The sequence below is a fragment of the Coregonus clupeaformis genome, unplaced genomic scaffold, assembly GCF_020615455.1.
Source record: "Coregonus clupeaformis isolate EN_2021a unplaced genomic scaffold, ASM2061545v1 scaf0074, whole genome shotgun sequence".
NCBI classification, from domain to species: domain Eukaryota; kingdom Metazoa; phylum Chordata; class Actinopteri; order Salmoniformes; family Salmonidae; genus Coregonus; species Coregonus clupeaformis.
The window spans coordinates 86,006-113,853 of record NW_025533529.1 but is presented as its reverse complement, the minus strand read 5'-3'; the positions used below and the strand labels follow the sequence as shown (position 1 = coordinate 113,853).

Below are 27,848 nucleotides of genomic sequence, written 5' to 3'. Positions count from 1 at the left end.
AAAACACTGAAGCAGCAAACTTTGTGAAGACCAATACTTGTGTCATTCTCAAAACTTTTGACCACGACTGTACAAGATGCTTAGTTTCTTTTAAATTAACCATGACTATGATTTTGTCAATATGAACTCTATGATATTATAATAATGAAAACTGAGTGATTGAAGTCTTTAAAAATATATATATATTTAAAAAACAAAGTATTTGCTGTCTGTTTTGTAAAATATTGTTACATTTTATTTCCCTATTAATTTTCCCAGCAAAAATCCTATCCCTATTCTAAGTAGTGTGCTGATGCATGAGATATTTCATTTTTTGGGGCAAGGGTGTGGGTATGAGACTGACTGGATAAACGTCATCACTTCCTTTTTCACTGGGACTTCAAATATGCTTTCTGCTCTTTCTTTTCACAGGGTGTAAGGTCTTGGTCAACAAGCCTGGTGTATCAGTCCATGCAATGCAACACGTACGTCTATGACCACATTTGATGCTGCAAAAAGCATACATATAATTCAACCCTCGTATATGTAATATTCAAGTCCAATGTTTCTTGCATGCATGTGCTATGTTTATTTGTTCAGCCCTGGTGACTTGGCATTCTATGCTAAAGAATAGTCATACTGGGACATTGTTTTATAAAAAAAACACAGGATGCACTTTAACCAGATTTCATAATCTTTTTTTCTACTTCTGTATTCTTGTAAAGCGTAATGCTTGTTGGAAATCTGTCATCTTTGTCATGGTATAATGGTCAGTAGTCCCATGTAGCTCAGTTGGTAGAGCATGGCGTTGTGGGTTCGATTCCCACGGGGGGCAAAACAAATAAAATGTATGCACTCCCTAACTGTAAGTCGCTCTGGATAAGAGCGTCTGGTAAATGTCTACAAGAGTATTCCTTGAAACAATGTCTTAATCTGCACAGTCTTTGCTATATCCTGCTCAACCAGACAGACAACATTGGGGTTATTTTTTTACTTTTTGGTTGATAACAGTCTGTTTGAAAATAGAATGATGCCCTTTTGGTAAACATCATGTACAGTTAAACTGTACTTTCATGTAGTGTTTTTTTCTACTGAAAAAAAGGCCAATGTTATTAGCTGTAATAACTCTAGCACCTAGTTCAATGATACACACGTTTTAGCTAACACTCATTCTTTCGGTGAGATGGAGATAGTTGAGTTGTGTTTAAAGAAGATATGTCCTCTGAAAATGGCATTTGTGCGTTTGCTTTTTTAATCTGCATGTTCCATCATAAGGTGGCCTGAGAAGACACCCCTACTGAAGGAAATCACTTATGATTGTTTGAAATGTGACGACGTCATTACAATTTTTCAGGCATTATTGCTTCCCCATCAGAAGTTGGTCTTTGTGTAGGCCTATATTTAAGTGATAATACCCGAGAAGCCGGTGTTTGGAGGATATATTCCCCCGTGGGAATCGAACCCATGCTCTATCAACTGAGCTACATCCCTGCCGGCCATTCCCTACCCTGGACAACGCTGGGCCAATTGTGCGCCGCCCATGAGTCTCCCGGTCGCGGCCGGCTGCGACAGAGCCTGGATTCGAACCAGGATCTCTAGTGGCACAGTTAGCACTGCGATGCAGTGCCTTAGACCACTGCGCCACTCAGGAGCCCATAATATAACGTGTGGGTCTAATCCTGAATGCTGATTTGTTAAAACCGCATTTCAGCCAGTGTCTATTCCACAAATTACCACTGGCTAAATCTATGACATTAAAATGCCTATTTACTCTGTTCCATCTGACTGCACAATCCAATGTCTCATCAGCCCAGCCAAGCAATTTATAAACTTGATCTCCACTATAAAAAACAACTAGACATTATCTCACATTTCTTTTAGACTAACATTTAGTTTTCAACAGCGGAGATTTTTATACACCTTGCTGGCTCTCCGGCATTTGCAACATTGTTTCAATATTCAAATTCGATCTCCAGCTGTCCCATAGTAATGAACATGTCATGAGTAGGGACGAGACAGACAGGCAGGGAGTGTTTCTTAGCCAGTCGAAATCATTAATCACCTGGCATCATTTTTATGGATATAAACAAAGAAATGTCAATTGAAAAAGGTAAAAACGAAGTGCAGCTAGTTTGCAGTCTTTCCAGCTTCAGTTTGAAGTGATTGTGTTAGCTGTGTTGTTGGCTAGCTCCTCTGAACAACGTTGTCCTGACTAGTGAGCACATTTTCTATGCTAGGTGAAATCACGCCTCATTAGCTCATTTTTATGGATGTATCCAAATAAATGTCACTAGAAAACAGCTTAAACAAATGCAAATTGCAGCTACTTTGCTGTTATTCTGGCTGCACTTTTTGACATGACTGTAAGTTAGCCATAGTTTGCTAGCTAGCAAGCAAGGGATAAGAACGTTGCCAGCCAGTATGGCAATGGAACATTTAGAACGAACGACTGGGTCACGTCCATAGATACAGGACAAAAAGACTGAACGACTGGGTCGCTTCTCTGCCAACTGAACCGATAGAACGAACGACCAGCCGGCTTGGGTAGCAACCCTAGATTTGTGTCGGGACTACATCTTGTGGAAGGATGTAATAGTATGAATAAATTCATAAAATAACATTTTTATGAAAATATGTCAATCATTATTTGAATATGTTGGTAACCCGTTGTATAAAAGTGATAATGCCCTCGAAGCCGGTGTTTGGAGGATATATTGGCACGGTTTGCCGGACCCTCAGCGAATATATCCTCCAAACACCGGCTTCTCGGGCATTACCATTATCACTTAAATATACCATCACATAGCCTAACTGTTTTCAGTTGTGCAGACAAGATAGCAACATAGCCTAACTAGCCTGTTAGTTATAATTGTCTCATGATGGGATATGTCTGTTCTGGTGCCCATACAGTCTCAGAGTGATAAGCAGGCGGAGACGTTCACAAATGGCTTTCTGAAGAACAGTTTACCGGGTATGAGCGAGAAGGAAATCGGCGACTTCATGCTTCGCAAAGCTGTGGTTCTAAAGTATGCTAAAAAGAAAAAGGAAAAGAAGAAAAAAAAGAGAACTAAGGGTCTCAATGCGAAACAGAGGAGGGAGATGAAGGTCTTTCAGCTGAAACCAGAGCATCAAAAGTTTGTACATACCTTTTTCCTTGTAGTAGGACTAAATATGTTGTTTATCATCTACTGCTCTGACATGTAAGAGGTTTACATCCTAATAAGGCTTTTTTCACACGCTTATTATTTATTTTTATCTCTGTAGATATGAGCTTTTCTTGCCTTTGCATGAGCTATGGAAACAGTACATCAGAGATCTGTGCAACGGATTGAAACCAGAGAGGTAAGAAATGCATTGTATTTGGCTCATGTAGGACAAAGCTTTTTGTATGTTCTGCCTTTTGTTTGGCTAGAATGTTACATCCTAATGAAATTAAATTTATGTTGAAGCAACCCACAGACAATTCAGCAGAGGCTTTTGAAGGCTGATTTTCATGGTGCCATTCTGACAGGTTAGAGCTTGTTTATTTGGTCAAAACACTTTTGCTGTTACTGTCACTAATCGATGCCAGTCTTCAGGACCTTAATTAGCACATCTATGGCACATTGTATATAATCATGTCTATGTAATCATCACCAATGTTTTTGCGTGTGTGAAACAGTGGCCAGGTCCAAATGCCCCTCGTATGTAGGCACCACAGGAATCCTAGTGCAGGAGATGAAACATGTCTTCAAAATCATCACAAAGGAGGATAAACTGAAAGGTTTGTACGCCATATTTCAGTACCTTTGTTCAGTCTGCTGTTATTGAACAGTTTTTCAACTGCCAAACTGCCATTCTATTTACTTCCTTATCTCTCTCCTCCTTCTGCAGTCATACCCAAGCGAAACAGCGTGTTTGCCGTGGAGATCGATGGCTTTGTCTCCCATATCTACGGCAGCAAGTTTGAACTCCGCTCAAGTGAACGATCAGCAAAGAAATTTAAAGTCAAAGGAACCATAGACCTGTGATGGTGTTGATAGAGTACAGGACCGCCTATGCAAATGACAATGATGAGTGACAACCTGACCTGCAACTGCAGGTGGAGAAATGAGACTGAGCTCTGAGACTGAGTTGTGATTAGAGAACATTTGTGTTGGTATTTTCCTTTTTTGTAAACGTATCCATTGATAGATCAATGATTCAATAATTTTACATAATTGTAAATACATTATGATCTGTTTTCAGTTGTTTTGAGCAGCACTACCTATGTCCACAAGGTGGCACTAAATCAATCTGCTTCCTCAATGTATGTACAATAAACATATCTATTTCTAGAAATGTTTGTTAAATTACAGGTTACATTTTCTTGATCACCTAGTTTGAAGTAACACAATGAGTTACAATACAATGATACTACTATGTGGAATCTGAAAATGTGCCTGTCTTTGGTATACAGTCGTGGTCAAAAGTTTTGAGAATGACACAAATATTAATTTTCACAAAGTCTGCTGCCTCAGTTTTTATGATGGCAATTTGCATATACTCCAGAATGTTATGAAGAGTGATCAGATGAATTGCAATTAATTGCAAAGTTGCCATGAAAATGAACTTAATCCCCAAAAAAACATTTCCACTGCATTTCATCCCTGCCACAAAAGGACCAGCTGACATCATGTCAGTGATTCTCTCGTTAACACAGGTGAGAGTGTTGACGAGGACAAGGCTGGAGATCACTCTGTCATGCTGATTGAGTTAGAATAATAGACTGGAAGCTTTAAAAGGAGGATGGCGCTTGAAATCATTGTTCTTCCTCTGTTAACCATGGTTACCTGCAAGGAAACACGTGCCGTCATCATTGCTTTGCACAAAAAGGGTTTCACAGGCAAGGATATTGCTGCTAGTAAGATTGCACCTAAATCAACCATTTATCGGATCATCAAGAACTTCAAGGAGAGAGGTTCAATTGTTGTGAAGAAGGCTTCAGGGCGCCCAAGAAAGTCCAGCAAGCACCAGGACCGTCTCCTAAAGTTGATTCAGCTGCGGGATCGGGGCACCACCAGTGCAGAGCTTGCTCAGGAATGGCAGTAGGCAGGTGTGAGTGCATCTGCACGCACAGTGAGGCGAAGGCTTTTGGAGGATGGCCTGGTGTCAAGAAGAGCAGCGAGGAAGGCACTTCTCTCCAGGAATAACATCAGGGACAGACTGATATTCTGCAAAAGGTACAGGGATTGGACTGCTGAGGACTGGGGTAAAGTAATTTTCTCTGATGAATCCCCTTTCCGATTGTTTGGGGCATCCGGAAAAAAGCTTGTCCGGAGAAGAAAAGGTGAGCGCTACCATCAGTCCTGTGTCATGCCAACAGTAAAGCATCCTGAGACCATTCATGTGTGGGGGTTGCTTCTCAGCCAAGGGAGTGGGCTCACTCACAATTTTCCCTAAGAACACGGCCATGAATAAAGAATGGTACAAACACATCCTCCGAGAGCAACTTCTCCCAACCATCCAAGAACAGTTTGGTGACGAACAATGCCTTTTCCAGCATGATGGAGCACCGTCCAATAAGGCAAAAGTGATAACTAAGTGGCACGGGAACAAAACATCGACATTTTGGGTCCATGGCCAGGAAACTCCCCAGACCTTAATCCCATTGAGAATTTGTGGTCAATCCTCAAGAGGCGGGTGGACAAACAAAAACCCACAAATTCGGACAAACTCCAAGCATTGATTATGCAAGAATGGGCTGCCATCAGTCAGGATGTGGCCCAGAAGTTAATTGACAGCATGCCAGGGCGGATTGCAGAGGTCTTGAAAAAGAAGGGTCAACACTGCAAATATTGACTCTTTGCATAAACGTAATGTAATTGTCAATAAAAGCCTTTGACACTTATGGAATGCTTGTAATTATACTTCAGTATACCATAGTAACATCTGACAAAAATATCTAAAAACACTGAAGCAGCAAACTTTGTGAAGACCAATACTTGTGTCATTCTCAAAACTTTTGACCACGACTGTACAAGATGCTTAGTTTCTTTTAAATTAACCATGACTATGATTTTGTCAATATGAACTCTATGATATTATAATAATGAAAACTGAGTGATTGAAGTCTTTAAAAATATATATATATTTAAAAAACAAAGTATTTGCTGTCTGTTTTGTAAAATATTGTTACATTTTATTTCCCTATTAATTTTCCCAGCAAAAATCCTATCCCTATTCTAAGTAGTGTGCTGATGCATGAGATATTTCATTTTTTTGGGGCAAGGGTGTGGGTATGAGACTGACTGGATAAACGTCATCACTTCCTTTTTCACTGGGACTTCAAATATGCTTTCTGCTCTTTCTTTTCACAGGGTGTAAGGTCTTGGTCAACAAGCCTGGTGTATCAGTCCATGCAATGCAACACGTACGTCTATGACCACATTTGATGCTGCAAAAGCATACATATAATTCAACCCTCGTATATGTAATATTCAAGTCCAATGTTTCTTGCATGCATGTGCTATGTTTATTTGTTCAGCCCTGGTGACTTGGCATTCTATGCTAAAGAATAGTCATACTGGGACATTGTTTTATAAAAAAAACACAGGATGCACTTTAACCAGATTTCATAATCTTTTTTTCTACTTCTGTATTCTTGTAAAGCGTAATGCTTGTTGGAAATCTGTCATCTTTGTCATGGTATAATGGTCAGTAGTCCCATGTAGCTCAGTTGGTAGAGCATGGCGTTGTGGGTTCGATTCCCACGGGGGGCAAAACAAATAAAATGTATGCACTCCCTAACTGTAAGTCGCTCTGGATAAGAGCGTCTGGTAAATGTCTACAAGAGTATTCCTTGAAACAATGTCTTAATCTGCACAGTCTTTGCTATATCCTGCTCAACCAGACAGACAACATTGGGGTTATTTTTTTACTTTTTGGTTGATAACAGTCTGTTTGAAAATAGAATGATGCCCTTTTGGTAAACATCATGTACAGTTAAACTGTACTTTCATGTAGTGTTTTTTTCTACTGAAAAAAAGGCCAATGTTATTAGCTGTAATAACTCTAGCACCTAGTTCAATGATACACACGTTTTAGCTAACACTCATTCTTTCGGTGAGATGGAGATAGTTGAGTTGTGTTTAAAGAAGATATGTCCTCTGAAAATGGCGTTTGTGCGTATGCTTTTTTAATCTGCATGTTCCATCATAAGGTGGCCTGAGAAGACACCCCTACTGAAGGAAATCACTTATGATTGTTTGAAATGTGACGACGTCATCACATTTTTCAGGCATTATTGCTTCCCCATCAGAAGTTGGTCTTTGTGTAGGCCTATATTTAAGTGATAATACCCGAGAAGCCGGTGTTTGGAGGATATATTCCCCCGTGGGAATCGAACCCATGCTCTATCAACTGAGCTACATCCCTGCCGGCCATTCCCTACCCTGGACAACGCTGGGCCAATTGTGCGCCGCCCATGAGTCTCCCGGTCGCGGCCGGCTGCGACAGAGCCTGGATTCGAACCAGGATCTCTAGTGGCACAGTTAGCACTGCGATGCAGTGCCTTAGACCACTGCGCCACTCAGGAGCCCATAATATAACGTGTGGGTCTAATCCTGAATGCTGATTTGTTAAAACCGCATTTCAGCCAGTGTCTATTCCACAAATTACCACTGGCTAAATCTATGACATTAAAATGCCTATTTACTCTGTTCCATCTGACTGCACAATCCAATGTCTCATCAGCCCAGCCAAGCAATTTATAAACTTGATCTCCACTATAAAAAACAACTAGACATTATCTCACATTTCTTTTAGACTAACATTTAGTTTTCAACAGCGGAGATTTTTATACACCTTGCTGGCTCTCCGGCATTTGCAACATTGTTTCAATATTCAAATTCGATCTCCAGCTGTCCCATAGTAATGAACATGTCATGAGTAGGGACGAGACAGACAGGCAGGGAGTGTTTCTTAGCCAGTCGAAATCATTAATCACCTGGCATCATTTTTATGGATATAAACAAAGAAATGTCAATTGAAAAAAGGTAAAAACGAAGTGCAGCTAGTTTGCAGTCTTTCCAGCTTCAGTTTGAAGTGATTGTGTTAGCTGTGTTGTTGGCTAGCTCCTCTGAACAACGTTGTCCTGACTAGTGAGCACATTTTCTATGCTAGGTGAAATCACGCCTCATTAGCTCATTTTTATGGATGTATCCAAATAAATGTCACTAGAAAACAGCTTAAACAAATGCAAATTGCAGCTACTTTGCTGTTATTCTGGCTGCACTTTTTGACATGACTGTAAGTTAGCCATAGTTTGCTAGCTAGCAAGCAAGGGATAAGAACGTTGCCAGCCAGTATGGCAATGGAACATTTAGAACGAACGACTGGGTCACGTCCATAGATACAGGACAAAAAGACTGAACGACTGGGTCGCTTCTCTGCCAACTGAACCGATAGAACGAACGACCAGCCGGCTTGGGTAGCAACCCTAGATTTGTGTCGGGACTACATCTTGTGGAAGGATGTAATAGTATGAATAAATTCATAAAATAACATTTTTTATGAAAATATGTCAATCATTATTTGAATATGTTGGTAACCCGTTGTATAAAAGTGATAATGCCCTCGAAGCCGGTGTTTGGAGGATATATTGGCACGGTTTGCCGGACCCTCAGCGAATATATCCTCCAAACACCGGCTTCTCGGCATTACCATTATCACTTAAATATACCATCACATAGCCTAACTGTTTTCAGTTGTGCAGACAAGATAGCAACATAGCCTAACTAGCCTGTTAGTTATAATTGTCTCATGATGGGATATGTCTGTTCTGGTGCCCATACAGTCTCAGAGTGATAAGCAGGCGGAGACGTTCACAAATGGCTTTCTGAAGAACAGTTTACCGGGTATGAGCGAGAAGGAAATCGGCGACTTCATGCTTCGCAAAGCTGTGGTTCTAAAGTATGCTAAAAAGAAAAAGGAAAAGAAGAAAAAAAAGAGAACTAAGGGTCTCAATGCGAAACAGAGGAGGGAGATGAAGGTCTTTCAGCTGAAACCAGAGCATCAAAAGTTTGTACATACCTTTTTCCTTGTAGTAGGACTAAATATGTTGTTTATCATCTACTGCTCTGACATGTAAGAGGTTTACATCCTAATAAGGCTTTTTTTCACACGCTTATTATTTATTTTTTATCTCTGTAGATATGAGCTTTTCTTGCCTTTGCATGAGCTATGGAAACAGTACATCAGAGATCTGTGCAACGGATTGAAACCAGAGAGGTAAGAAATGCATTGTATTTGGCTCATGTAGGACAAAGCTTTTTGTATGTTCTGCCTTTTGTTTGGCTAGAATGTTACATCCTAATGAAATTAAATTTATGTTGAAGCAACCCACAGACAATTCAGCAGAGGCTTTTGAAGGCTGATTTTCATGGTGCCATTCTGACAGGTTAGAGCTTGTTTATTTGGTCAAAACACTTTTGCTGTTACTGTCACTAATCGATGCCAGTCTTCAGGACCTTAATTAGCACATCTATGGCACATTGTATATAATCATGTCTATGTAATCATCACCAATGTTTTTGCGTGTGTGAAACAGTGGCCAGGTCCAAATGCCCCTCGTATGTAGGCACCACAGGAATCCTAGTGCAGGAGATGAAACATGTCTTCAAAATCATCACAAAGGAGGATAAACTGAAAGGTTTGTACGCCATATTTCAGTACCTTTGTTCAGTCTGCTGTTATTGAACAGTTTTTCAACTGCCAAACTGCCATTCTATTTACTTCCTTATCTCTCTCCTCCTTCTGCAGTCATACCCAAGCGAAACAGCGTGTTTGCCGTGGAGATCGATGGCTTTGTCTCCCATATCTACGGCAGCAAGTTTGAACTCCGCTCAAGTGAACGATCAGCAAAGAAATTTAAAGTCAAAGGAACCATAGACCTGTGATGGTGTTGATAGAGTACAGGACCGCCTATGCAAATGACAATGATGAGTGACAACCTGACCTGCAACTGCAGGTGGAGAAATGAGACTGAGCTCTGAGACTGAGTTGTGATTAGAGAACATTTGTGTTGGTATTTTCCTTTTTGTAAACGTATCCATTGATAGATCAATGATTCAATAATTTTACATAATTGTAAATACATTATGATCTGTTTTCAGTTGTTTTGAGCAGCACTACCTATGTCCACAAGGTGGCACTAAATCAATCTGCTTCCTCAATGTATGTACAATAAACATATCTATTTCTAGAAATGTTTGTTAAATTACAGGTTACATTTTCTTGATCACCTAGTTTGAAGTAACACAATGAGTTACAATACAATGATACTACTATGTGGAATCTGAAAATGTGCCTGTCTTTGGTATACAGTCGTGGTCAAAAGTTTTGAGAATGACACAAATATTAATTTTCACAAAGTCTGCTGCCTCAGTTTTTATGATGGCAATTTGCATATACTCCAGAATGTTATGAAGAGTGATCAGATGAATTGCAATTAATTGCAAAGTTGCCATGAAAATGAACTTAATCCCCCAAAAAACATTTCCACTGCATTTCATCCCTGCCACAAAAGGACCAGCTGACATCATGTCAGTGATTCTCTCGTTAACACAGGTGAGAGTGTTGACGAGGACAAGGCTGGAGATCACTCTGTCATGCTGATTGAGTTAGAATAATAGACTGGAAGCTTTAAAAGGAGGATGGCGCTTGAAATCATTGTTCTTCCTCTGTTAACCATGGTTACCTGCAAGGAAACACGTGCCGTCATCATTGCTTTGCACAAAAAGGGTTTCACAGGCAAGGATATTGCTGCTAGTAAGATTGCACCTAAATCAACCATTTATCGGATCATCAAGAACTTCAAGGAGAGAGGTTCAATTGTTGTGAAGAAGGCTTCAGGGCGCCCAAGAAAGTCCAGCAAGCACCAGGACCGTCTCCTAAAGTTGATTCAGCTGCGGGATCGGGGCACCACCAGTGCAGAGCTTGCTCAGGAATGGCAGTAGGCAGGTGTGAGTGCATCTGCACGCACAGTGAGGCGAAGGCTTTTGGAGGATGGCCTGGTGTCAAGAAGAGCAGCGAGGAAGGCACTTCTCTCCAGGAATAACATCAGGGACAGACTGATATTCTGCAAAAGGTACAGGGATTGGACTGCTGAGGACTGGGGTAAAGTAATTTTCTCTGATGAATCCCCTTTCCGATTGTTTGGGGCATCCGGAAAAAGCTTGTCCGGAGAAGAAAAGGTGAGCGCTACCATCAGTCCTGTGTCATGCCAACAGTAAAGCATCCTGAGACCATTCATGTGTGGGGTTGCTTCTCAGCCAAGGGAGTGGGCTCACTCACAATTTTCCCTAAGAACACGGCCATGAATAAAGAATGGTACAAACACATCCTCCGAGAGCAACTTCTCCCAACCATCCAAGAACAGTTTGGTGACGAACAATGCCTTTTCCAGCATGATGGAGCACCGTCCAATAAGGCAAAAGTGATAACTAAGTGGCACGGGGAACAAAACATCGACATTTTGGGTCCATGGCCAGGAAACTCCCCAGACCTTAATCCCATTGAGAATTTGTGGTCAATCCTCAAGAGGCGGGTGGACAAACAAAAACCCACAAATTCGGACAAACTCCAAGCATTGATTATGCAAGAATGGGCTGCCATCAGTCAGGATGTGGCCCAGAAGTTAATTGACAGCATGCCAGGGCGGATTGCAGAGGTCTTGAAAAAGAAGGGTCAACACTGCAAATATTGACTCTTTGCATAAACGTAATGTAATTGTCAATAAAAGCCTTTGACACTTATGGAATGCTTGTAATTATACTTCAGTATACCATAGTAACATCTGACAAAAATATCTAAAAACACTGAAGCAGCAAACTTTGTGAAGACCAATACTTGTGTCATTCTCAAAACTTTTGACCACGACTGTACAAGATGCTTAGTTTCTTTTAAATTAACCATGACTATGATTTTGTCAATATGAACTCTATGATATTATAATAATGAAAACTGAGTGATTGAAGTCTTTAAAAATATATATATATTTAAAAAACAAAGTATTTGCTGTCTGTTTTGTAAAATATTGTTACATTTTATTTCCCTATTAATTTTCCCAGCAAAAATCCTATCCCTATTCTAAGTAGTGTGCTGATGCATGAGATATTTCATTTTTTTGGGGCAAGGGTGTGGGTATGAGACTGACTGGATAAACGTCATCACTTCCTTTTTCACTGGGACTTCAAATATGCTTTCTGCTCTTTCTTTTCACAGGGTGTAAGGTCTTGGTCAACAAGCCTGGTGTATCAGTCCATGCAATGCAACACGTACGTCTATGACCACATTTGATGCTGCAAAAAGCATACATATAATTCAACCCTCGTATATGTAATATTCAAGTCCAATGTTTCTTGCATGCATGTGCTATGTTTATTTGTTCAGCCCTGGTGACTTGGCATTCTATGCTAAAGAATAGTCATACTGGGACATTGTTTTATAAAAAAAAACACAGGATGCACTTTAACCAGATTTCATAATCTTTTTTTCTACTTCTGTATTCTTGTAAAGCGTAATGCTTGTTGGAAATCTGTCATCTTTGTCATGGTATAATGGTCAGTAGTCCCATGTAGCTCAGTTGGTAGAGCATGGCGTTGTGGGTTCGATTCCCACGGGGGCAAAACAAATAAAATGTATGCACTCCCTAACTGTAAGTCGCTCTGGATAAGAGCGTCTGGTAAATGTCTACAAGAGTATTCCTTGAAACAATGTCTTAATCTGCACAGTCTTTGCTATATCCTGCTCAACCAGACAGACAACATTGGGGTTATTTTTTTTACTTTTTGGTTGATAACAGTCTGTTTGAAAATAGAATGATGCCCTTTTGGTAAACATCATGTACAGTTAAACTGTACTTTCATGTAGTGTTTTTTTCTACTGAAAAAAAGGCCAATGTTATTAGCTGTAATAACTCTAGCACCTAGTTCAATGATACACACGTTTTAGCTAACACTCATTCTTTCGGTGAGATGGAGATAGTTGAGTTGTGTTTAAAGAAGATATGTCCTCTGAAAATGGCGTTTGTGCGTATGCTTTTTTAATCTGCATGTTCCATCATAAGGTGGCCTGAGAAGACACCCCTACTGAAGGAAATCACTTATGATTGTTTGAAATGTGACGACGTCATCACATTTTTCAGGCATTATTGCTTCCCCATCAGAAGTTGGTCTTTGTGTAGGCCTATATTTAAGTGATAATACCCGAGAAGCCGGTGTTTGGAGGATATATTCCCCCGTGGGAATCGAACCCATGCTCTATCAACTGAGCTACATCCCTGCCGGCCATTCCCTACCCTGGACAACGCTGGGCCAATTGTGCGCCGCCCATGAGTCTCCCGGTCGCGGCCGGCTGCGACAGAGCCTGGATTCGAACCAGGATCTCTAGTGGCACAGTTAGCACTGCGATGCAGTGCCTTAGACCACTGCGCCACTCAGGAGCCCATAATATAACGTGTGGGTCTAATCCTGAATGCTGATTTGTTAAAACCGCATTTCAGCCAGTGTCTATTCCACAAATTACCACTGGCTAAATCTATGACATTAAAATGCCTATTTACTCTGTTCCATCTGACTGCACAATCCAATGTCTCATCAGCCCAGCCAAGCAATTTATAAACTTGATCTCCACTATAAAAAACAACTAGACATTATCTCACATTTCTTTTAGACTAACATTTAGTTTTCAACAGCGGAGATTTTTATACACCTTGCTGGCTCTCCGGCATTTGCAACATTGTTTCAATATTCAAATTCGATCTCCAGCTGTCCCATAGTAATGAACATGTCATGAGTAGGGACGAGACAGACAGGCAGGGAGTGTTTCTTAGCCAGTCGAAATCATTAATCACCTGGCATCATTTTTATGGATATAAACAAAGAAATGTCAATTGAAAAAAGGTAAAAACGAAGTGCAGCTAGTTTGCAGTCTTTCCAGCTTCAGTTTGAAGTGATTGTGTTAGCTGTGTTGTTGGCTAGCTCCTCTGAACAACGTTGTCCTGACTAGTGAGCACATTTTCTATGCTAGGTGAAATCACGCCTCATTAGCTCATTTTTATGGATGTATCCAAATAAATGTCACTAGAAAACAGCTTAAACAAATGCAAATTGCAGCTACTTTGCTGTTATTCTGGCTGCACTTTTTGACATGACTGTAAGTTAGCCATAGTTTGCTAGCTAGCAAGCAAGGGATAAGAACGTTGCCAGCCAGTATGGCAATGGAACATTTAGAACGAACGACTGGGTCACGTCCATAGATACAGGACAAAAAGACTGAACGACTGGGTCGCTTCTCTGGCAACTGAACCGATAGAACGAACGACCAGCCGGCTTGGGTAGCAACCCTAGATTTGTGTCGGGACTACATCTTGTGGAAGGATGTAATAGTATGAATAAATTCATAAAATAACATTTTTTATGAAAATATGTCAATCATTATTTGAATATGTTGGTAACCCGTTGTATAAAAGTGATAATGCCCTCGAAGCCGGTGTTTGGAGGATATATTGGCACGGTTTGCCGGACCCTCAGCGAATATATCCTCCAAACACCGGCTTCTCGGGCATTACCATTATCACTTAAATATACCATCACATAGCCTAACTGTTTTCAGTTGTGCAGACAAGATAGCAACATAGCCTAACTAGCCTGTTAGTTATAATTGTCTCATGATGGGATATGTCTGTTCTGGTGCCCATACAGTCTCAGAGTGATAAGCAGGCGGAGACGTTCACAAATGGCTTTCTGAAGAACAGTTTACCGGGTATGAGCGAGAAGGAAATCGGCGACTTCATGCTTCGCAAAGCTGTGGTTCTAAAGTATGCTAAAAAGAAAAAGGAAAAGAAGAAAAAAAAGAGAACTAAGGGTCTCAATGCGAAACAGAGGAGGGAGATGAAGGTCTTTCAGCTGAAACCAGAGCATCAAAAGTTTGTACATACCTTTTTCCTTGTAGTAGGACTAAATATGTTGTTTATCATCTACTGCTCTGACATGTAAGAGGTTTACATCCTAATAAGGCTTTTTTTCACACGCTTATTATTTATTTTTTATCTCTGTAGATATGAGCTTTTCTTGCCTTTGCATGAGCTATGGAAACAGTACATCAGAGATCTGTGCAACGGATTGAAACCAGAGAGGTAAGAAATGCATTGTATTTGGCTCATGTAGGACAAAGCTTTTTGTATGTTCTGCCTTTTGTTTGGCTAGAATGTTACATCCTAATGAAATTAAATTTATGTTGAAGCAACCCACAGACAATTCAGCAGAGGCTTTTGAAGGCTGATTTTCATGGTGCCATTCTGACAGGTTAGAGCTTGTTTATTTGGTCAAAACACTTTTGCTGTTACTGTCACTAATCGATGCCAGTCTTCAGGACCTTAATTAGCACATCTATGGCACATTGTATATAATCATGTCTATGTAATCATCACCAATGTTTTTGCGTGTGTGAAACAGTGGCCAGGTCCAAATGCCCCTCGTATGTAGGCACCACAGGAATCCTAGTGCAGGAGATGAAACATGTCTTCAAAATCATCACAAAGGAGGATAAACTGAAAGGTTTGTACGCCATATTTCAGTACCTTTGTTCAGTCTGCTGTTATTGAACAGTTTTTCAACTGCCAAACTGCCATTCTATTTACTTCCTTATCTCTCTCCTCCTTCTGCAGTCATACCCAAGCGAAACAGCGTGTTTGCCGTGGAGATCGATGGCTTTGTCTCCCATATCTACGGCAGCAAGTTTGAACTCCGCTCAAGTGAACGATCAGCAAAGAAATTTAAAGTCAAAGGAACCATAGACCTGTGATGGTGTTGATAGAGTACAGGACCGCCTATGCAAATGACAATGATGAGTGACAACCTGACCTGCAACTGCAGGTGGAGAAATGAGACTGAGCTCTGAGACTGAGTTGTGATTAGAGAACATTTGTGTTGGTATTTTCCTTTTTTGTAAACGTATCCATTGATAGATCAATGATTCAATAATTTTACATAATTGTAAATACATTATGATCTGTTTTCAGTTGTTTTGAGCAGCACTACCTATGTCCACAAGGTGGCACTAAATCAATCTGCTTCCTCAATGTATGTACAATAAACATATCTATTTCTAGAAATGTTTGTTAAATTACAGGTTACATTTTCTTGATCACCTAGTTTGAAGTAACACAATGAGTTACAATACAATGATACTACTATGTGGAATCTGAAAATGTGCCTGTCTTTGGTATACAGTCGTGGTCAAAAGTTTTGAGAATGACACAAATATTAATTTTCACAAAGTCTGCTGCCTCAGTTTTTATGATGGCAATTTGCATATACTCCAGAATGTTATGAAGAGTGATCAGATGAATTGCAATTAATTGCAAAGTTGCCATGAAAATGAACTTAATCCCCCAAAAAACATTTCCACTGCATTTCATCCCTGCCACAAAAGGACCAGCTGACATCATGTCAGTGATTCTCTCGTTAACACAGGTGAGAGTGTTGACGAGGACAAGGCTGGAGATCACTCTGTCATGCTGATTGAGTTAGAATAATAGACTGGAAGCTTTAAAAGGAGGATGGCGCTTGAAATCATTGTTCTTCCTCTGTTAACCATGGTTACCTGCAAGGAAACACGTGCCGTCATCATTGCTTTGCACAAAAAGGGTTTCACAGGCAAGGATATTGCTGCTAGTAAGATTGCACCTAAATCAACCATTTATCGGATCATCAAGAACTTCAAGGAGAGAGGTTCAATTGTTGTGAAGAAGGCTTCAGGGCGCCCAAGAAAGTCCAGCAAGCACCAGGACCGTCTCCTAAAGTTGATTCAGCTGCGGGATCGGGGCACCACCAGTGCAGAGCTTGCTCAGGAATGGCAGTAGGCAGGTGTGAGTGCATCTGCACGCACAGTGAGGCGAAGGCTTTTGGAGGATGGCCTGGTGTCAAGAAGAGCAGCGAGGAAGGCACTTCTCTCCAGGAATAACATCAGGGACAGACTGATATTCTGCAAAAGGTACAGGGATTGGACTGCTGAGGACTGGGGTAAAGTAATTTTCTCTGATGAATCCCCTTTCCGATTGTTTGGGGCATCCGGAAAAAAGCTTGTCCGGAGAAGAAAAGGTGAGCGCTACCATCAGTCCTGTGTCATGCCAACAGTAAAGCATCCTGAGACCATTCATGTGTGGGGTTGCTTCTCAGCCAAGGGAGTGGGCTCACTCACAATTTTCCCTAAGAACACGGCCATGAATAAAGAATGGTACAAACACATCCTCCGAGAGCAACTTCTCCCAACCATCCAAGAACAGTTTGGTGACGAACAATGCCTTTTCCAGCATGATGGAGCACCGTCCAATAAGGCAAAAGTGATAACTAAGTGGCACGGGGAACAAAACATCGACATTTTGGGTCCATGGCCAGGAAACTCCCCAGACCTTAATCCCATTGAGAATTTGTGGTCAATCCTCAAGAGGCGGGTGGACAAACAAAAACCCACAAATTCGGACAAACTCCAAGCATTGATTATGCAAGAATGGGCTGCCATCAGTCAGGATGTGGCCCAGAAGTTAATTGACAGCATGCCAGGGCGGATTGCAGAGGTCTTGAAAAAGAAGGGTCAACACTGCAAATATTGACTCTTTGCATAAACGTAATGTAATTGTCAATAAAAGCCTTTGACACTTATGGAATGCTTGTAATTATACTTCAGTATACCATAGTAACATCTGACAAAAATATCTAAAAACACTGAAGCAGCAAACTTTGTGAAGACCAATACTTGTGTCATTCTCAAAACTTTTGACCACGACTGTACAAGATGCTTAGTTTCTTTTAAATTAACCATGACTATGATTTTGTCAATATGAACTCTATGATATTATAATAATGAAAACTGAGTGATTGAAGTCTTTAAAAATATATATATATTTAAAAAACAAAGTATTTGCTGTCTGTTTTGTAAAATATTGTTACATTTTATTTCCCTATTAATTTTCCCAGCAAAAATCCTATCCCTATTCTAAGTAGTGTGCTGATGCATGAGATATTTCATTTTTTGGGGGCAAGGGTGTGGGTATGAGACTGACTGGATAAACGTCATCACTTCCTTTTTCACTGGGACTTCAAATATGCTTTCTGCTCTTTCTTTTCACAGGGTGTAAGGTCTTGGTCAACAAGCCTGGTGTATCAGTCCATGCAATGCAACACGTACGTCTATGACCACATTTGATGCTGCAAAAGCATACATATAATTCAACCCTCGTATATGTAATATTCAAGTCCAATGTTTCTTGCATGCATGTGCTATGTTTATTTGTTCAGCCCTGGTGACTTGGCATTCTATGCTAAAGAATAGTCATACTGGGACATTGTTTTATAAAAAAAACACAGGATGCACTTTAACCAGATTTCATAATCTTTTTTTCTACTTCTGTATTCTTGTAAAGCGTAATGCTTGTTGGAAATCTGTCATCTTTGTCATGGTATAATGGTCAGTAGTCCCATGTAGCTCAGTTGGTAGAGCATGGCGTTGTGGGTTCGATTCCCACGGGGGCAAAACAAATAAAATGTATGCACTCCCCTAACTGTAAGTCGCTCTGGATAAGAGCGTCTGGTAAATGTCTACAAGAGTATTCCTTGAAACAATGTCTTAATCTGCACAGTCTTTGCTATATCCTGCTCAACCAGACAGACAACATTGGGGTTATTTTTTTACTTTTTGGTTGATAACAGTCTGTTTGAAAATAGAATGATGCCCTTTTGGTAAACATCATGTACAGTTAAACTGTACTTTCATGTAGTGTTTTTTTCTACTGAAAAAAAGGCCAATGTTATTAGCTGTAATAACTCTAGCACCTAGTTCAATGATACACACGTTTTAGCTAACACTCATTCTTTCGGTGAGATGGAGATAGTTGAGTTGTGTTTAAAGAAGATATGTCCTCTGAAAATGGCGTTTGTGCGTTTGCTTTTTTAATCTGCATGTTCCATCATAAGGTGGCCTGAGAAGACACCCCTACTGAAGGAAATCACTTATGATTGTTTGAAATGTGACGACGTCATTACATTTTTCAGGCATTATTGCTTCCCCATCAGAAGTTGTTCTTTGTGTAGGCCTATATTTAAGTGATAATACCCGAGAAGCCGGTGTTTGGAGGATATATTGGCACGGGTGTTGTTAGGCCGAGACGAAGTCGAGGGCCGGCAAATCGTACCAATGTATCCTCCAAACACCGGCTTCGAGGTCATTATCACTTTTAAACAAAGGGTTACCAACATATTCAAATAATATTCAAATTGTTGAAAACTAAATGTTAGTCTAAAATAAATGTGAGATAATGTCTAGATGTTTTTTAAAGTGGAGATCAAGTTAATAAATTGCCTGGCTGGGCTGATGAGACAGTGGATTGCGCAGTCAGATGGAACAGAGTAAATAGGCATTTTAACATCATATATTTAGCCAGTGGTAACTTGTGGAATAGACACCCCTGCTGGAATGCGGTTTTAACCAATCAGCATTCAGGTTTAGACCCTTTGTATAACCTAGTTTATACAACATTCCATAAAGAGTGATCAGTCAAGAGAACGCTTTCTCATACTACCAGAAACCTGATACTCTCTTTGTTGGTTTTCCCCAGTGCAAGAATCTGATCAACATGCAGCAACTATCATTTGGGATTTTCCATTCAATGCTGCTTGTCAATTCTAGCAAGTTCATTGTTTTGTTTTTCAGTTGCAACCATTAGCTAGTATCACTAACCATCATCATTATGTTCCTATAATTTATAGCCATGTGATTTTTTTCCTATCATTACATTGTTATTAATATTTCTGCTTAAAGCTGGAATCCTTAGATTGCTACATACATTTTTGAACCTATAAATTAATGATATACTTTGAACGGGGTATGGTACTAGGTGCCAGGTGCCAGGTGCACCGGTTTAAGTGTGTCAAGAACTGCAACGCTGCTGGGTTTTTCACTCTCAACAGTTTCCCGTGTGTATCAAGAATGGTCCATCAAAAGGCGGTGCAACACAATATTAGGAAGGTGTTCCTAATGTTTTGTACACTCAGCCTCAATTCGTCAGGGCATGGACTCTACGAGGTGTCAAGCGTTCCACAAGGTGCTGGCCCATGTTGACTCCAATGCTTCCCACAGTTGTGTGACATTGGCTGGATGTCCTTTGGGTGGTGGACCATTCTTGCAGTTCTTGACACACAAAAAAAACATTGCAGTTCTTGAGACAAATCAGTGTGCCTGGCACCTACTACCATGCCCCTTTCAAAGGCACTTAAATATTTTGTCTTTCCCATTCACCCTCTGAATGGCACACATACACAATCCACGTCTCAAGGCTTAAAAATCCTTCTTTAATCTGTCTCCTCCCCTTCATCTACACTGATTTTAAGTGGATTTAACAAGTGACATCAATAAAGGATCATTGCTTTCACCTAGATTTACCTGGTCAGTCTATGTCATGGAAAGAACAGGTGTTCTTAATGTTTTGTACACTCATACCCATTGATTCTTGAAGAATATAACGTATAAATGCCGCATGAGCTTAGTTTAACTGTCATTTTTTACACCAATGTTTGTAAAACAATGTAAATGTAAACAAACACTGTATAGCCTCAAAACATGGTTAAAACTATAATTTTGATATCATGAATGGTCAGTCCTTGCATCCATAGCTCTGTCTATGAATTTGAGAGTGTTTACATTTCTCCAAGGCCCATCCCTCAGCTTTTTACCAAAACACAGGCGGGATGACAGCTTTGTTATTGTTTCAATTAAGGATGCTAGCTTAAATGCTGTCCAACAGTGTTTTTCTGTGACGTATTCATAGTCCTAGTCCTAGAATGAGCTATTACAATACTTTTATTTACTGTAATTTAATAGGATCTCTATGCTCCGAGTCACATCCCGTCATGTTTGGGAATCTGGTCTTGCCTGTTTTCCCTCTCTCTCTCTCTCTCTCTCTCTCTCTCTCTCTCTCTCTCTCTCTCTCTCTCTCTCTCTCTCTCTCTCTCTCTCTCTCTCTCTTTCTGCATCAAGTTGTTTTGAAACTCCCCATGCCGTGTGAGTCAACAGGAAATGTGAGTGTTGCACATATAAAGGACCTCTCGTGGCAACTCACTCTTCGTTACAGAAACGACTACTTAAAGCTGACAAAACCTACTGTATGGTGGTCAGACGGGAACACAGCGACTTACTACCGAGTCACAGACTGCTGCAGCGTAAACGAGCTATATATCACAAAACAGAGAGTAAAAGGTAAAATGAACTATTTTTCACTATCCATGTATTTGATCATTAGTGACATAGGCCTACCATTTCGTCTTATGCGTAAATCTTTAATGTCATTTTTTGTTATTTAAATTGTATTTACATTGTATTTACGTTTTGTTAATTTCCTGCAGTGTTGTAATCCAGCTCATCATGGTGGACCAGCTGGCTTTCACGCAAGAGAACAGAGAGCGGATCCAGGCAGTGGAGAACTCCTTTGGCCCCTGTGGGAAGCCCCTGTTCAGACCTGGCCGGATCTTGATAGGCGAGGGGCGGCTGATGAAGCTGTGTCGACGCCGCCCCCAGCCCAAAGTCTTTTACTTGTTTAATGACATCCTGGTGTACGGTAGCATCATCCTTCATGGACGCTGGCACAAGAACCAGCAGGTAATCTCCCTGGAGGATATCCAGCTAGAGGACCTGGAGGACGGGGTCAGCATGGAGAACCAGTGGCTGATCCGCACCCCACGGAAGTCCTTCTATGTGGCAGCTGCCTCTGCTGAGGAGAAGCATGCCTGGATGGAGCACATCGAGGACTGCAGGTCCAAGCAGCTGCAGCATGCCGGCTGCCAGCCCGGGTGCACCTTCGCCACCACATGGATCCCTGACCGGGCGACCGCCATCTGCATGCGCTGCACTAAAATGTTTCGGGTCAACAAACGTCGCCACCACTGTCGTCGCTGCGGCTTCGTCATCTGCAACGCCTGCTCCAAGAACCGGGCCGTGATCCGCCACATCTCTACTAAGCCTGTGAGGGTGTGTCGACTGTGCCACCTCAGTCTCCAGGACCAGGGGGAGCAGACCCTGGCCCAGGATGAGGTGCGTCTACGGGGGGACAGTGATGGGAGGAACTGCTCTGATTAATACAACCTGGTCATGCCTGAGTGCAAGGCGCCCAGTGATGATGAGGCAGATGAGCAGGTAGAGGATTATGCACCAAACCAGTGGGTTGTGTCTCAGATAGACTCTTGGTCCCCATATGTCTATTTAAAACCGGACCATCAAAGTCCCAATTTCACTGGATTGTCAAGTCACTTGACTTGACTTTTGGAAAATGTGAGAGGACACTGAAAAGTATTTACTGAATGAGTATGTGGCTGAAAGAGTGCCGAATCTGTTTTGTTTGTTTTGTTTTAGTCATTTAGCAGATCAAATCAAGACAATACATGATCACATGTAATCATAAATATTGTACAAATATGAACACTAATCCTAACCATATAATATATGTACTGGATCAGTATATTCCTGTTAATATACCTTTGAGTGTTTTGGGAGGCTGATTTTTGTTATCCTTTTGATAAAGGTTAACCTGTAGTATGCATTGTTGACTGCCCATTATGCACACACAGAGCATCTTTGTTTACATGAAATACATTTTGCACTGAATACTTTTATTTTCGTCCTATACTTATCTTGTTTAGAAAAAGGCATGTTGACTAAGATAATGTGCCTATGTTAAGTGTACCTGTAATTATAACTCTAAATGGAAACAATGACTATACCTCTTTATTTATCACATTCACATCAACCATTTATCTATAAAATAAAATCCTTTGATAGCAAACTTTTGTCATCCTGGTCCTGAACACCTGGTAAGACTGCTTATTGACCCACGAACAGCTGTAATCAAACTATTCAGTGCTTAGTGTTATAAAGTCCCGCAGACACATGAACGAGTCCTGAGGCAACAGGTGCAGTAAATAAGCCCAAGTTCTTGCCTCACTTGATTTTCCCAACTCTACTGTTGTCATTGACAATACTCAGGCCAACTGCCAATGACATTTTTGAAAGAACCTATTCAAATGCAACATGTCTATCATGAACACTTTATAGGCATTTCAAACAAAATCAGTTTAAATTGTGCTCTCTGATTTCTGAAAATAATTGTCTAAAAGGTTTTTCAATGAAGATACAGTTGAAGTCGGAAGTTTACATACACCTTAGCCAAATACATTTAAACTCAGTTTTTCACAATTCCTGACATTTAATCCTAGTAAAAATTCCCTGTCTTAGGTCAGTTAGGATCACCACTTTATTATAAGAATGTGAAATGTCAGAGTAATAGTAAAGAGAATGATTTATTTCAGATTGTATTTATTTTATCACATTCCCAGTGGGTCAGAAGTTTACATACACTCAATTAATATTTGGTAGCATTGCCTTTAAATTGTTTAACTTCGGTCAAATGTTTCAGGTAGCCTTCCACAAGCTTCCCACAATACGTTGGGTGAATTTTGGCCCATTCCTCCTGACAGAGCTGGTGTAACTGAGTCAGGTTTGTAGGCCTCCTTGCTCGCACACGCTTTTTCAGTTCTGCCCACAAATGTTCTATAGGATTGAGGTCAGGGCTTTGTGATGGCCACTCCAATACCTTGACTTTGTTGTCCTTAAGCCATTTTGCCACAACTTTGGAAGTATGCTTGGGGTCATTGTCCATTTGGAAGACCCATATGCGACCAAGCTTGAAGCTTTAACTTCCTGACTGATGTCCTGCAGCAAAGCACCCCCACAGCATGATGCTGCCACCCCTGTGCTTCACGGTTGGGATGGTGTTCTTCGGCTTGCAAGCAACCCCCTTTTTCCTCCAAACATAACGATGGTCATTATGGCCAAACAGTTCTATTTTTGTTTAATCAGACCAGAGGACATTTCTCAAAAAAGTACGATCTTTCTCCCCATGTGCAGTTGCATACTGTAGTCTGGCTTTTTTATGGCGGTTTTGGAGCAGTGGCTTCTTCCTTGCTGAGCGGCCTTTCAGGTTATGTCGATATAGGACTCGTTTTACTGTGGATATAGATACTTTTGTACCTGTTTCCTCCAGCATCTTCACTAGGTCCTTTACTGTTGTTCTGGGATTTATTTACACTTTTCGCACCAAAGTACGTTCATCTCTAGGAGACAGAACGCGTCTCCTTCCTGAGCGGTATGACGGCTGTGTGGTCCCATGGTGTTTATACTTGCATACTATTGTTTGTACAGATGAACGTGGTACCTTCAGGCGTTTGGAAATTGCTCCTAAGGATGAACCAGACTTGTGGAGGTCTACAATATTTTGGCTGATTTCTTTTGATTTTCCCATGATGTCAAGCAGAGGCACTGAGTTTGAAGGTAGGCCTTGAAATACATCCACAGGTACACCTCCAATTGACTCAAATGATGTCAATTAGCCTATCAGAAGCTTTTAAAGACATCATTTTCTGGAATTTTCCAAGCTGTTTAAAGGTACAGTCAACTTAGTGTATGTAAACTTCTGACCCACTGGACTTGTGATACAGTGAATTTTAAATAATCTGTCTGTAAACAATTGTTGGAAAAATTACTTGTGTCATGCACTAAGTAGATGTCCTAACCGACTTGCCAAAACTATAGTTTGTTAACAAGAAATCTGTGGAGTGGTTGAAAACAAGTTTTAATGACTCCAACCTAAGTGTATGTAAACTTCTGACTTCAACTGTATAAGACTGCTCTCACATCCCAATAAGGTGGTGATGGAATATGATATCTTGTGACTTCAAACCATTTGAATTTGAAAAAGCTGCTAAGAAATGGTTTATTAGTAAGCCATACCTACAAGACTAATAACCATCTCTCAGAAACTAATGACATAACTTCCAATGAAATTTCCCCTCGAGATTAATAATCTATCTTTCTCCGTCTGATGTTATGACAACCTGCATGACCAAGTTTGCTTGCAAAGAAGGAACAAGGAAACATCTAGAAAAATGAATTGAAAAAAATGCACAGTGGTGTCATGACAAACAACCTTGCACATACTTCACAAAGTGCTTTGATATCTTAATAAGATTATAGTATAATTCAATAGTCAACAATTGAAACATTGAAAAAGAGGAACTACATTACATTGCGTATAATCTCGGAAACCCCGAACAAAAATCTTGCTAAATTGTGTCAGAGATACCATTCTATGTTACGTGCATGCGTCTATCCATGAGAATTTATTAAGTGGTTGAATTTCCCTTACTAAACGGTCAGTTGACTCACTGAAACAACATGTTTTCTGGCTTAATGATGTCATACTAAAAGCTTGTGGTTATCATACAATAGTCACCTTCATCCTTTATTTCATTTATCATGATTTTCATAGAAACAGTTTAGTACAGAGCATTACAAAAAGTGTCCAAGATTTTCCCAATGAGTTAATTCTAGGACTAGGTGGGACTTGTCACCATTATGCGCCAGGAGTATCAAGGCCGGTTTCTCAGAAGTACTCATCTCTTACAATATTCACATTGCATGAATCGCTTGAGATCCCAGGCACACTTACAAGAGGAGTGATCAGGGTCCTTTTTTCATTGTCTTGCATTTGTTGCAAATAATGTAAATGATAAATGCCCAACAATATTCAATGTGTAAATTTCAGTGCAGAATATTGGTAACAAATTATGCACTACAAAACAAATCAAGTACACCCTTTGGTTAATCGCTGTACTGTTCTTATAAGAGAAGTTTCAATCATACCGCTACATTTCTCATTTAAAACAAATGTGTACATTAAAGGGCAATTCTGCCACCTTTCAACATCATATTCATTATCTCCAGCACCATACCAGTGTCTACATACAGTATGTGAAAACACGTTTCTATAATCTATGGTCAAAAAGATAAGGTGCTTCTCTTTGACATCACAGGGTAGGATTAAAGGTAACAAAACAGTGATTTTCAAAATAAAACATTCACTGTTTTTCACATTTGTAGACACTGGTATTGTGCTGGATGAAAATGAAGTTACAAAGTGGTGGAATTGCCCTTTAAGTGCTTTATCAAAGGACATTAAATGGACATGATCAGATGATATTAGGTAACATGACAGGTCTGACATGAGTCTCAATGTATTAACTCTCATAAGGCCTCTTCCAGTGAACCTGCAGTATAAAAGGTTATTTCAGTCTCCAAAATTAAGCTTGAGTTGAATTTGTTGAGTATTAAAAGTAGTTTTCCTTTCCAAGACAGCATATGTTTGTTCTAAAGAGATCCTCCAGATATTCAGTCTGTGTAGATCAGTCCCCATATCTCACCTCTGCTCTCAGTTCCTTTGTGATATAACTGAGTAGGGCAGCAGTGACCTGCTGCTGGAGAGTAGCATTCCCCATGACCAGGGCGGTCAGCTGGGCCAGGTCTGTCCAGTCCAGTGAGCCCAAAACGGCCATGATATCAGCATAGAGCCTCTGCTGCTGGTGGGGAGGCAGCTCCATGATGATCTGAGGGAGAGGTCTGAACTGTCCACTGGTCATCCACCATCCCAACAGGCCACCTACTGCACCACCTAAAGAGCCACACAAACAAGATCTGTGTCAGAAGATCAAGAGGGGAGAAGAGTTGCAGCTCACAGATTTAAATACCCATTTAAACATCCATATTTAGCCAAATCTACCTCCCCACTCATAAGACAATTTTGGCTGAGAATTATTCTACCCTAATGCCATACTTTATAGACCTGCTGCATATACACTGAAAATCTCATAGGTGCACTTAATACAATTGGTTTGAGAGAAAGGATATGGCTCCACCTTGTGGTTAAAGTATGGAACTGCATATTCATATAATTATGGTTACTTATTTGATATGATCCTTACCAACAGCAATCCCTGGGGGACCACCTAGAAGACCCCCTAAAAATGCAGTCCCTCCTGCCACTGCTGATCCTTTCCCAGAATTCTTCACTGCTGCTTTTATCTGCTGATTTGCAGACAGGTCACAGCACAGTTGCATGACATCATCCATACGTGGAGCCATCGTTGCTGCTCTCCCTGGTGCGATGATAAGAGACACACTGTAGATCAATATGCAACCAAGCCAACTCATCTATCTCTAGTATACATTGGGAGTAAAAATAGACACTACCAATTTAATACTGGAAGAAACCTCAACTAAGACTTGTCTTCTGTGAAATATCCTGAAGACTAGGAGGAGCATGCCATCTTCTGGTAATGAACTGCATTACACTGCTGAGCAAATACCAAAAGTGAAACAAACTATTTTTCAAATTCATGTTATAGGCATTTTTTTACTCCAGATGTTTACAAAGCCAGGCAACTATATTATTGCAATCAATTCAGTTATCATATTTAGGATACAGAGACTGGGAAAAGAACTGATGACTTAATGCACAGACCATTGTCATGAGTCAAACACTTCTCACACAAGAGATTCGAAATGCTTCCCTTGGATGTATGTTATAACCACAATAATAACGACCGAAGCTAATAATAATAACAATAATAACAATAATTCTACTTTACTTCTGATACGTAGGTCTTTTAGAATGGCGTAAGACGACAAGGAAAAATAGAAGATAATGTTAGTGTGTCATCATGTGGCCATCAGCTTTCTCTCTCCATTAAAAGTATGGCAATAACCTTTACATAACGACATAGTTGTCCCCATCACACAGGACGGACTCTGACGTTGGCCTACATGAAAATAGCCTAAAGATCCCTACCGTCAGATCACGCACTTCGCTGTTGTGTAACTGTTTGTGTATAATGAGTGTTAGTAAAAATTATGACCGCGGTGAATGACGGGACATTTGTTTAGGACAAGCCCACATCCTGTTAAAACGA

The 27,848-nt window shown here is 40.5% G+C and overlaps 5 protein-coding genes across 7 annotated transcripts; 4 read left to right on the top strand and 1 right to left on the bottom strand.

Moving 5' to 3' along the window:
- Positions 1 to 2,702: 2,702 nt before the first annotated feature.
- Positions 2,703 to 4,313, top strand: LOC123483306 (ribonuclease P protein subunit p29-like). The gene is made up of 5 exons (XM_045213042.1): positions 2,703 to 3,113; positions 3,244 to 3,321; positions 3,429 to 3,490; positions 3,641 to 3,742; positions 3,853 to 4,313. Exons 1-5 carry the CDS (start codon positions 2,866 to 2,868, stop codon positions 3,987 to 3,989), a joined length of 627 nt encoding a protein of 208 aa, XP_045068977.1. The 5' UTR covers positions 2,703 to 2,865; the 3' UTR covers positions 3,990 to 4,313.
- A 4,355-nt stretch (positions 4,314 to 8,668) lies between these two features.
- On the top strand, positions 8,669 to 10,219 carry LOC123483305 (ribonuclease P protein subunit p29-like). Its single transcript, XM_045213041.1, has 5 exons — positions 8,669 to 9,018; positions 9,151 to 9,228; positions 9,336 to 9,397; positions 9,548 to 9,649; positions 9,760 to 10,219. Exons 1-5 carry the CDS (start codon positions 8,771 to 8,773, stop codon positions 9,894 to 9,896), a joined length of 627 nt encoding a protein of 208 aa, XP_045068976.1. The 5' UTR covers positions 8,669 to 8,770; the 3' UTR covers positions 9,897 to 10,219.
- A 4,296-nt stretch (positions 10,220 to 14,515) lies between these two features.
- On the top strand, positions 14,516 to 16,128 carry LOC123483304 (ribonuclease P protein subunit p29-like). Its single transcript, XM_045213040.1, has 5 exons — positions 14,516 to 14,926; positions 15,059 to 15,136; positions 15,244 to 15,305; positions 15,456 to 15,557; positions 15,668 to 16,128. Exons 1-5 carry the CDS (start codon positions 14,679 to 14,681, stop codon positions 15,802 to 15,804), a joined length of 627 nt encoding a protein of 208 aa, XP_045068975.1. The 5' UTR covers positions 14,516 to 14,678; the 3' UTR covers positions 15,805 to 16,128.
- A 4,967-nt stretch (positions 16,129 to 21,095) lies between these two features.
- On the top strand, positions 21,096 to 22,872 carry LOC121555796 (pleckstrin homology domain-containing family F member 2). The gene is made up of 2 exons (XM_041869648.1): positions 21,096 to 21,252; positions 21,399 to 22,872. The coding sequence occupies exons 1-2, from the start codon at positions 21,161 to 21,163 to the stop codon at positions 22,126 to 22,128; spliced, it is 822 nt and encodes a 273-aa protein (XP_041725582.1). The 5' UTR covers positions 21,096 to 21,160; the 3' UTR covers positions 22,129 to 22,872.
- Positions 22,873 to 25,318: 2,446 nt separating this feature from the next.
- LOC121559125 (protein C19orf12 homolog) lies at positions 25,319 to 27,818 on the bottom strand. 3 transcript variants are annotated; one of them, XM_045213032.1, is made up of 4 exons: positions 27,728 to 27,766; positions 27,528 to 27,542; positions 26,862 to 27,035; positions 25,319 to 26,551 (listed from the first exon to the last, which is right to left on the bottom strand). In XM_045213032.1, exons 3-4 carry the CDS (start codon positions 27,019 to 27,021, stop codon positions 26,286 to 26,288), a joined length of 426 nt encoding a protein of 141 aa, XP_045068967.1. In that variant the 5' UTR covers positions 27,022 to 27,035; positions 27,528 to 27,542; positions 27,728 to 27,766; the 3' UTR covers positions 25,319 to 26,285. The 3 variants fall into 3 exon arrangements, with proteins under 3 accessions (XP_045068967.1, XP_045068965.1, XP_045068966.1); XM_045213030.1 differs by lacking the exon at positions 27,528 to 27,542 and having other exon boundaries at positions 27,728 to 27,818; XM_045213031.1 differs by lacking the exon at positions 27,728 to 27,766 and having other exon boundaries at positions 27,528 to 27,720.
- Between the last annotated feature and the right edge of the window lie 30 nt (positions 27,819 to 27,848).